Here is a 9,805-nt window from a genome sequence, read left to right on the forward strand (position 1 = left end):
GGTCCTACTCTGTGGATCAGCGTGTCAGGCACTTAAAGGGGCACCCTGAGTGGGGTACTACTCTGTACTTCGGTGGGTGATAGGCCAGCCTTGCTATTGTTCAGCTGAACAAGAGGAACTCTCATTCATTGTTAATGGGGATGCAAAATGGTACAGTCATTTTGGAAGCAATGTCTTACTTAGCTAAACACTGTCATACCCTATGACCTAGCAATTTTGCTCCTAGATAGTTCACCAAATGATTTGAAAGCTAATGCCCACACAAAAACATGCACATGAGTTCTCCAGGCCAGAATACTGGAGTGGGTAGCCTTTCCCTTCTCCAGGGGATCTTCCCAAGCCAGGGATCGAACGCAGGTCTCTCAGTCTGGAAAACACTGCATGATACCAATTATACCACATTCTGGAAAAGGTAAAACTGTAGCGCGAATAAAAAATATCAGAGGCTTTTTTCCTTTTGCTGCAAAATACTTTTATTAGTTTGGATACAGTTTGTCAACACTCAACTATTCTCCTTCTTTGATGCGAAAATCCACTTCATCGGGGGCTCGGGTGTCCCATATCTCATATATCGTAATGTTATTCCATCCGTCAGCAAGAACCTGGATATTGGGACATTGTCATTGATCACCGGTTGCAGCAGTGAGTTTCAGACTCCGGACCCTGGACACAAGGTTCACCAGTGTCGTCTCGACCTGGGTTAAGGCACCGCACATAGAGTCTTTGTAGGGGGAAGCCCTTATCTTCTTTCTTCCTGGAGAGCCAGATGAACAGCCCTGACGGCCAGGAGGAGTGCCCGCGATACTTTTGTCATCGCCTCCAGGAAACTTCAGGATCACCAAAAACATGAGGAAGATTAACAGCCAGTGCGACTTGCTCCCAAACCAGCCTGAGACATGCTCTGGTTGATTCTGCCGAACGCGGAAGTGCTTTCCACTGGGCATCATCCACGGCAGTTCTTCGGCTTCATCTCTCAGAACATAAAACACATAGGCAAAGACAAATGAGATAAACGTAGGCCAAAAAAATAACCATATTACAGAGCGCATCGTGAGCTGAGACCAAGTGGCTCCTGGTGCGCTGGTCTGCGCTGGCACCTGGAGACTGAGGACCAGGCAGGGCTGGGCCCTTGGTGACATCACAGAGGGCCCCACCCCCACCAGAACCCATGTGGCCAGGGTATGACTTCAGGGCAGAGGGTAAGGCGGCCTGCAGGGGTCAACCGGGAGTAGGGTTTAGAGGGACATGGGGACATTTCCAGTGGGCAATTGAAAACGAGGCGAGGAGTGACAGAGTGCCATCCCCATGCCAGTGTATTCTTTCTGAACCTGGAGTTCTACTGGGAGGGGGGGGTCCATTTTCTATTTTTATTTTTCCATTTGTTGACTCCAGACACTGTGGTGAGCAGAGCAGAACCAGGGGCATATGCCCCTGTGGAGCAGAAAGCCAAGTGGGAAAGAAAGATATTAAACCAGAGGCCACAAACTAGGAGCCACTGATGTTTTGTGCGGCCTACCACTGTCCTAAAAATGATTGTGCTCAGTGCTAAGTCCTGTCTGACTCTTTGCCACCCCATGGACTGTAGCCTGCCAGGTTCCTCTGGAGAAGGAAAGTCAGGGGCATCACCAGTGATGCAGTAGGGGTGGGCAATGAGGTAGGTACTCTCTAAGATCCCTCCCAGATCAGAGGTTCTATGATCTGGCATGGCAATTTCCCAGAGGGCAGGGATGCACCTCCTGGGCAACAAGCAGTGGAACTGGCACATCTCTGGGGAGTTGCTGAGTTGGCAAAACTACACTGTCTCTGATGCACCTGTGGATGAGCAAGTACTGGCTGCACTCCTCCTCCCCGTCTGTGCATGTCTAACTGCCACATGTGTTTGAAGGTGACCTTGCTCTGCAGGTGTGGCTTGAGAGCTGTGTTCCTTCCTTCTCTAGGAAGACGACCCTTCTTTGTGCTGTGCGAGTTGACAGTCCGAATGCATGTGTATGGCTGCAGCACTTGGCACTTTGCCTTTCTGTCTGGGCTGGTTGTTTTCAGACTTGAGTGTGTATCAGGGTCACCTAGAGGGCTTGCAAAGTCCCATATTGCTGGATCTCAGTCCTCAGTCAGTCCTGGGTGGGACTTGAAGACTGCCACTTCTGCAGGTCTCTGGGCAACACTGAGAACCACCCTCCAGACAATGGCTTCACTCACAAAGACGTGGCTTCCCTCTAACTGCTGTGCACTGGACCTGAGGGGCCAGTGGGAGTGGAGTGGCAGCAAGAGCACCGAACTGGAGCCTGAAGACCAGGGTTCTACACTGCACCTGCCCTCTTGCGAGCTGTGTGACCTTAGGCAAGCCTCAGCACCTCTCTGTGCCTGTAGCTGCCTCACAGGCACAAGGATGCGATGAAGTTGGTAACTGCTACTCTGGGTGTTTCTGCAATTCAGAGTTGGTCTGTCACTCTTGTCCTGAGCCTAGTCTTCCCAATTGGGAAGCCAGATACCCCCACAGCACCCCACCCCCAAGCATCCAAGTGCCCACTTCTGTCCACAATCACTCCCAGCTGGAGTGGTCCACTTGCTTGGGGGTCTCCTCCTACAGCCAGCCGTGTATGGAGCCCAAAGGGTGAAACTGGTGTCTCCCTCTTAGAGATCCACGTCTACCACTTGGGGGTATGTGTGTCTTGAGTGTGCTATTTCAAACGCCTTTTAGCACAGAGATAAGGATACAGAATCCTAGAGCTAGTCTCCTGCTGGTAAACTCTGATGCTAACGACTTACTGTGTTACCTTGGGCAAGTTAGTTAACATCTCTGAGCCTCACATACCCAACTTTAAAATGGAAAAACAGTACCTACTTCATGGGATTGCTGTGAGGACTAAATGAGATCATGTATGCCAGGCCTTTACTCCTGGAAGATAGTAAGTGCTTAACATGCTAGCTTTTGTTTCTCTAAATGAAGCTATTGGCCCTCTTTATAACACCAGACATTAAAACTACATTAAACAATGGAAACAATGACAGACTTTATTTTCTTGTGCTCCAAAATCACAGCAGAGTTGACTGCAGGTCAGCTCAGTCGCTCAGTGGTGTCCGACTCTTTGCTACCCCATGAATCGCAGCACGGCAGGCCTCCCTGTCCATCACCAACTCCCGGAGTTCACCCAGACTCACGTCCATTGAGTCAGTGATGCCATCCAGCCATCTCATCCTCTGTCATCCCCTTCTCCTCCTGCCCCCAATCTCTCCCAGCATCAGTCTTTTCCAATGAGTCAACTCTTCGCATGAGGTGGCCAAAGTACTGGAGTTTCAGCTTTAGCATCATTCCTTCCAAAGAAATCCCAGGGCTGATCTCCTTCAGAATGGACTGGTTGGATCTCCTTGCAGTCCAAGGGACTCTCAAGAGTCTTCTCCAACACCGCAGTTCAAAAGCATCAATTCTTCGGCGCTCAGCCTTCTTCAAAGTCCAACTCTCACATCCATACAGGACCACAGGAAAAACCATAGCCTTGACTAGACGAACCTTTGTTGGCAAAGTAATGTCTCTGTTTTTGAATATGCTATCTAGGTTGGACATAACTTTTCTTCCAAGGAGTTAGCGTCTTTTAAATTCACGGCTGCAGTCACCATCTGTAGTGATTTTGGAGCCCAGAAAAATAAAGTCTGACAATGTTTCCACTATTTCCCCATCTATTTCCCATGAATTGGTGGGACCGGATGCCAAGATCTTCATTTTCTGAATGTTGAGCTTTAAGCCAACTTTTTCACTCTCCACTTTCACCTTCATCAAGAGGCTTTTGAGTTCCTCTTCACTTTCTGCCATAAGCGTGGTGTCATCTGCATATCTGAGGTTATTTATATTTCTCCTGGAAATCTTGATTCCAGCTTATGTTTCTTCCAGCCCAGCGTTTCTCCTGATGTACTCTGCATAGAAGTTACATAAGCAGGGTGACAATATACAGCCTTGATGTACTCCTTTTCCTATTTGGAACCAGTCTGTTGTTCCATGTCCAGTTCTAACTGTTGCTTCCTGACCGGCATACAAATTTCGCAAGAGGCAGATCAGGTGGTGTGGTATTCCCATCTCTTTCAGAATTTTCCACAGTTTATTGTGATCCACACAGTTAAAGGCATTGGCATAGTCAATAAAGCAGAAATAGATGTTTTTCTGGAACTCTCTTGCTTTTTCTATGATCCAGCGGATGTTGGCAATTTGATCTCTGGTTCCTCTGCCTTTTGTAAAACCTGCTTGAACATCAGGAAGTTCACGGTTCACATATTGCTGAAGCCTGGCTTGGAGAATTTTGAGCATTACTTTACTAGCGTGTGAGATGAGTGCAATTGTGCGGTAGTTTGAGCATTCTTTGGCCTTGCCTTTCTTTGGGATTGGAATGAAAACTGACCTTTTCCAGTCCTGTGGCCACTGCTGACTTTTCCAAATTTGCTGGCATATTGAGTGCAACACTTTCACAGCATCATCTTTCAGGATTTGGAATAGCTCAACTGGAATTCCAACACCTCCACTAGCTTTGTTTGTAGTGATGCTTTCTAAGGCCCACTTGACTTCACATTCCAGGATGTCTGGCTCTAGGTCAGTGATCACACCATCGTGATTATCTTGGTCGTGAAGATCTTTTTTGTACAGTTCTTCTGTGTATTGTTGCCATCTTTTCTTAATATCTTCTGCTTCTGTTAGGTCCATACCATTTCTGTCCTTTATCGAGCTCATCTTTGCATGAAATGTTCCTTTGGTATCTCTGATTTTCTTGAAGAGATCCTTAGTCTTTCCCATTCTGTTGTTTTCGTCTATTTCTTTGCATTGATCGCTGAAGAAGGCTTTCTTATCTCTTCTTGCTATTCTTTGGAACTCTGCATTCGGATGCTTATATCTTTCCTTTTCTCCTTTGCTTTTCGCTTCTCTTCTTTTCACAGCTATTTGTAATGGCTCTCTCTCCCCAGAGAGCCATTTTGCTTTTTTGCATTTCTTTTCTATGGGAATGGTCTTGATCTCTGTTTCCTGTACAATGTCATGAACCTCATTCCATAGTTCATCAGGCACTCTATCTATGAGATCTAGGCCCTTAAATCTATTTCTCTCTTGCACTGTATAATCATAAGGGATTTGATTTAGGTCATACCTTAATGGTCTAGTGGTTTTCCCTATTTTCTTCAATTTAAGTCTGAATTTGGCAATAAGGAGTTTATGGTCTGAGCCACAGTCAGTTCCTGGTCTTGTTTTTGCTGACTGTATAGAGCTTCTCCATCTTTGGCTGCAAAGAATATAATCAGTCTGATTTCGGTGTTGACCACCTGGTGATGTCCATGTATAGAGTCTTCTCTTGTGTTGTTGGAAGAGGGTGTTTGTTATGACCAGCATATTTTCTTGGCAAAACTCTATTAGCCTTTGCCCGGCTTCATTCTGTATTCCAAGGCCAAATTTGCCTGTTACTCCAGGTGTTTCTTAACTTCCTACTTTTGCATTCCAGTCCCCTATAATGAAAAGGACATCTTTTTTGGGTTTTAGTTCTAAAAGGTCTTGTAGGTCTTCATAGAACCGTTCAACTTCAGCTTCTTCAGCATTACTGGTTGGGGCATAGACTTGGATTACTGTAATATTGAATGATTTGCCTTGGAAACGAACAGAGATCATTCTGTTGTTTTTGAGATTGCATCCAAGTACTGCATTTTGGACTCTTTTGTTGACCATGATGGCCACTCCATTTCTTCTGAGGGATTCCTGCCTGCAGTAGTAGATATAATGGTCATCTGAGTTAAATTCACCCATTCCAGTCCATTTCAGTTCGCTGATTCCTAGAATGTCGACATTCACTCTTGCCATCTCTTGTTTGACCACTTCCAATTTGCCCTGATTCATGGACCTGACATTCCAGGTTGCTATGCAATTTTGCTCTTTACAGCATCGGCCCTTGCTTCTATCACGAATCACATCCACAGCTGGTTATTGTTTTTGCTTTGGCTCCATCTCTTCATTCTTTCTGGAGTTATTTCTCCACTGATCTCCAGTAGCATATTGGGCACCTACTGACCTGGGGAGTTTCTCTTTCAGTATCCTATCATTTTGCCTTTTCATACTGTTCATGGGATTCTCAAGGCAAGAATACTGAAGTGGTTTGCCATTCCCTTCTCCAGTGGACCACATTCTGTCAAATCTCTCCACCATGACCCACCCATCTTGGGTTGCCCCACGGGCATGGCTTAGTTTCATTGAGTTAGACAAGGCTGTGGTCCTAGTGTGATTAGATTGACTAGTTTTCTGTGAGTATGGTTTCAGTGTGTTTGCCCTCTGATGCCCTCTTGCAACACCTACCGTCTTACTTGGGTTTCTCTTACCTTGGGCATGGGGTATCTCTTCACGGCTGCTCCAGCAAAGCGCAGCCATTGCTGCTTACCTTGGACGAGGGTGTGACTGCAGCCTTGAAATTAAAAGATGCTTGCTTCTTGGAAGAAAAGCTATGACCAACGTAGACAGCATATTAAAAAGCAGAGACATTAGTTTGCCAACAATGGTCCGTCTAGTCAAAGTTATGGTTTTTTCAGTAGTCATGTATGGATGTGAGAGTTGGACTATAAAGAAAGCTGAGCACCAAAGAATTGATGCTTTTGAACTATGATGTTGGAGAAGACTCTTGAGAGTCCCTTGGACTGAAAGGAGATCCAACCAGTCAATCCTAAAGGAAATCAGTCCTGAATATTCGTTGGAAGGACTGATGTTGAAGCCGAAACTCCAATACTTTGGCCACCTAATGCAAGGAACTGACTCATTAGAACAGACCCTGATGCTGGGAAAGATTGAAGGTGGGAGGAGAAGGGGACGACAGAGGATGAGATGGTTGCATGGCATCACCAACTCGATGGACATGAGTTTGAGCAGGCTCTGGGATTTGGTGATGGACAGGGAAGCCTGATGTGCTACAGTCCATGGGGTCACAAAGAATCAGACATGACTGAGAGACTGAACTGAACTGATTGCATTAGACATGCAGGGAAGCTGAAAACACTATGGCTACAGGTATCCTACTTTCTTAATACCTCCTATGGTACATATTAAAAATGATAAAACACTATGGCTATAAGTGTCCAACTTTCTTAATACCTCCTATGGTACATAATAAAAATGATAATACCTATAGTAACACTAGGGCTTCCCAGGTGACCCTAGTGGTAAAGACACCTGCCAATGCAGGACACATAAGAGACTGGGATTTGACCCCTCAGGATTCGATCCCTGCATCAGGAAGATCTCCTGGAGACGGGAATGGCAACCTACTCCAGTATTCTTGCCTGAAGAATGCGTATGGACAGAGGATCCTGGCAGGCTACAGTCCATGCGGTTGCAAAGTGTCAGACACACATGAGGCGACTTATCCACTGCAAGACATGGATTCATGTACAAGTATTCTCAGTTCAGTTCAGTCACTGATAGTGGCTGGCATGGGGCAGAAGCTGCACTGGCTTGAAGGCTCCAGGTTGCAACAGACTAGATACCACTCCTGTCACCCTTCTGACTTCCAGCTCTCCTAAGGGCAGTCTTTTCCAGGTTCATGTGATAATAGGCCATGGTCCTCTCCAGGACACTCTTCATCCCAACTAAATTGCCTTCTGGTACTTGGTGGCAATAGGATAGTATGAGTAGAAAACTGAAATAGTACCCAGTGGCAGGCGGGAATTGCCATTTACCCTTAAGGGTTCAGGGGATCCCTTTCCAGATTAGTGGAATTCTTTCTTGCCAGACTCCACACAGATGCCCTAGACAGGCAGAAAGAGGCCAAGGAGTTCTCCATTTGTCAAACATTCATTTACCAGTGCGAGTGCTGCTGTGGCAGGTCCACAGCTGCCTGAGCCAAGGATTTGATGGTGTAGAGAAGCAGTAAAGATGAAGCCTGAATACAGGGGGTCTCATGAGATCTGGTTCATCAGCTGTTTGAAAAGCTGTTGTGCAAGCTTCAGGCTGTCATCAGATGCAGGAACTGTCTGAAATAGCAGAGGGTTTTGGTCACCCTCCGAGATTTGATCAGGGGTGTCAGTGACCTGGAAGTCTAACTCTGCATAGCCTTGGATCCCATGGGGCTTTGTCTGGGAAGTTGGGAATTAACAAAATTGAGAACGTTTCCATATGGTTACAGAACTGACACTGCAGACAGAGTTCTGGCAGAATTAGGTGCTTAGTGTTGCAGTTGTATCCGACTCTTTGCGACCCCATGGACGGGGGCCCACCAGTCTCCTCTGTCCATGGAGTTCTCCAGGCAGGAATACTGGAGTGAGTTGCCATTTCCTTCTCTAGGGGATCTTCCCAACCCAGGGATCGAACTTGAGTCTCCTGAATTGGCAGGCAGATTCTTTACCACTGAGCCACCAGAGTCAGAGTTGTTGATTTTTCTTTCTACAAAGACTATTCTTTGTATATATTCTTTGTATACCTTCTGGGGAGGTAGAGGATCTGGTGAAGATTGGCAAAAACTCATGCTGGAATGTTTGTGGAGGCAAATGTGAGCAAAATCCTGAGATGTACAGGATGCAGTTGCCCTGAGGATGGTAGAAGTTTGGCTTTATAGTCAGAGGAAGTCAGGGATGAAGAAGCAGGGTGGAGCTGAGAGATAAAGTTTGCAAGTGACACGATATCTAGCCAGAACATTTGCATAATGCCACATGTGAACTTTTTCCTATACCTCATGGGAGAAATGATGCTTCAGTCCACCGGGTTCCTCTGTTCATGGGATTCTCCAGTCAAGAATACTGGAGTTGCCATTTCCTCCTACAGAGGATCTTCCTAACCCAGGCATTGAACCCGCATCTCCTGCTGCTCCTGCATTGCAAGCAGATTCTTTATCACTGAGCCACTGGGCAAGCCCCTTGCTATACCTCAGTGATCCTTATTTTTCTGAATCATAGAGTGGGGTTCACCCACACTGGGGCTGGTTTAAACCATGTGAATTGGCTGGGCAGGGTCCACAGAGTGTTCCAAAACCTTTTAGTCTATCAGAAATTTGGAAGTAGTTACCATATGTCCTGGGATGTGCCAGTGTCTGACACACTGTGACTGAGGGCAGAGGGATGCTAGGTCTCTGTTGGCATCCAGAGCTGGATTCGGCTTGGTTAACCCTTTGCCAGCAGGACGGGCTGGTCTTCCTGATGGGCAGACTTGCTACATCTAGGGCACAAGAAAGTTCAACTTCAAAGACTGGAATTTCACATTCAGGAAATCTGGAAATGTCACTGGAAGTTCAGCAGAATCATTTACAATTTAGTTTTGCTTTTGTTTTAAATTGCATATGAGGTAGACATCATAGTCTTTTCCATGCTTTCAGGTCTCTGAGGGTCCTAAGTGGGCCTGGACAACAAGCCCAACAGCTTGGGAACAGTGACTGTATTAGACTGGATTACAATTATGAAAGCCTTTGGCATGGCAGCCCCTCCTGGCCACGGGCACCTACAATGGTGCCATCTGGTGGCATATGCCGTGCCATGGGGAATGAGTTTGAACCTGCCACAGAGCTGTTCCAGCTTCCTGGAGGAGGGAAGATGGGCTCCTATGGCAACGGTGAGGAGGTGAGGCCTGGCCTTGTGGTGTGGTGGTCAGCTCCACACCTGAGTTTCTATTCTGTTCTGCCTGCAGACTTGTTCCTTTCACAGCATCCCAGCACCCAGCATGAGCCCTAAGCACAGATACATCCATCTAGTTCCTGGGCCAGACTCACACAGAATTCCTAAGAGCTGGGAGTTTGACTTTGGGGTGCCATGGAAACCTTTAGTAGACCTATGAACCTGACAGAACCTCTGTTTAGAACCATTTTTTAAAGTT

At 46.5% G+C, this 9,805-nt stretch overlaps 1 protein-coding gene across 1 annotated transcript; it reads right to left on the minus strand.

Annotated features, from left to right (window-relative positions):
- Nucleotides 1–620: 620 nt before the first annotated feature.
- LOC139181524 (protein FAM209-like) lies at nt 621–944 on the minus strand. Its single transcript, XM_070785046.1, has one exon. The coding sequence runs from the start codon at nt 942–944 to the stop codon at nt 621–623; it is 324 nt and encodes a 107-aa protein (XP_070641147.1).
- Nucleotides 945–9,805: the final 8,861 nt, after the last annotated feature.

Source organism: Bos indicus, chromosome X (genome assembly GCF_029378745.1).
Source record: "Bos indicus isolate NIAB-ARS_2022 breed Sahiwal x Tharparkar chromosome X, NIAB-ARS_B.indTharparkar_mat_pri_1.0, whole genome shotgun sequence".
Lineage (NCBI taxonomy): Eukaryota > Metazoa > Chordata > Mammalia > Artiodactyla > Bovidae > Bos > Bos indicus.

Excerpts from the sequence above, each read along its gene's own strand:
- LOC139181524 (XM_070785046.1), bottom strand. The coding sequence starts at position 944 with ATGCCCAGTGGAAAGCACTTCCGCGTTCGGCAGAATCAACCAGAGCAT.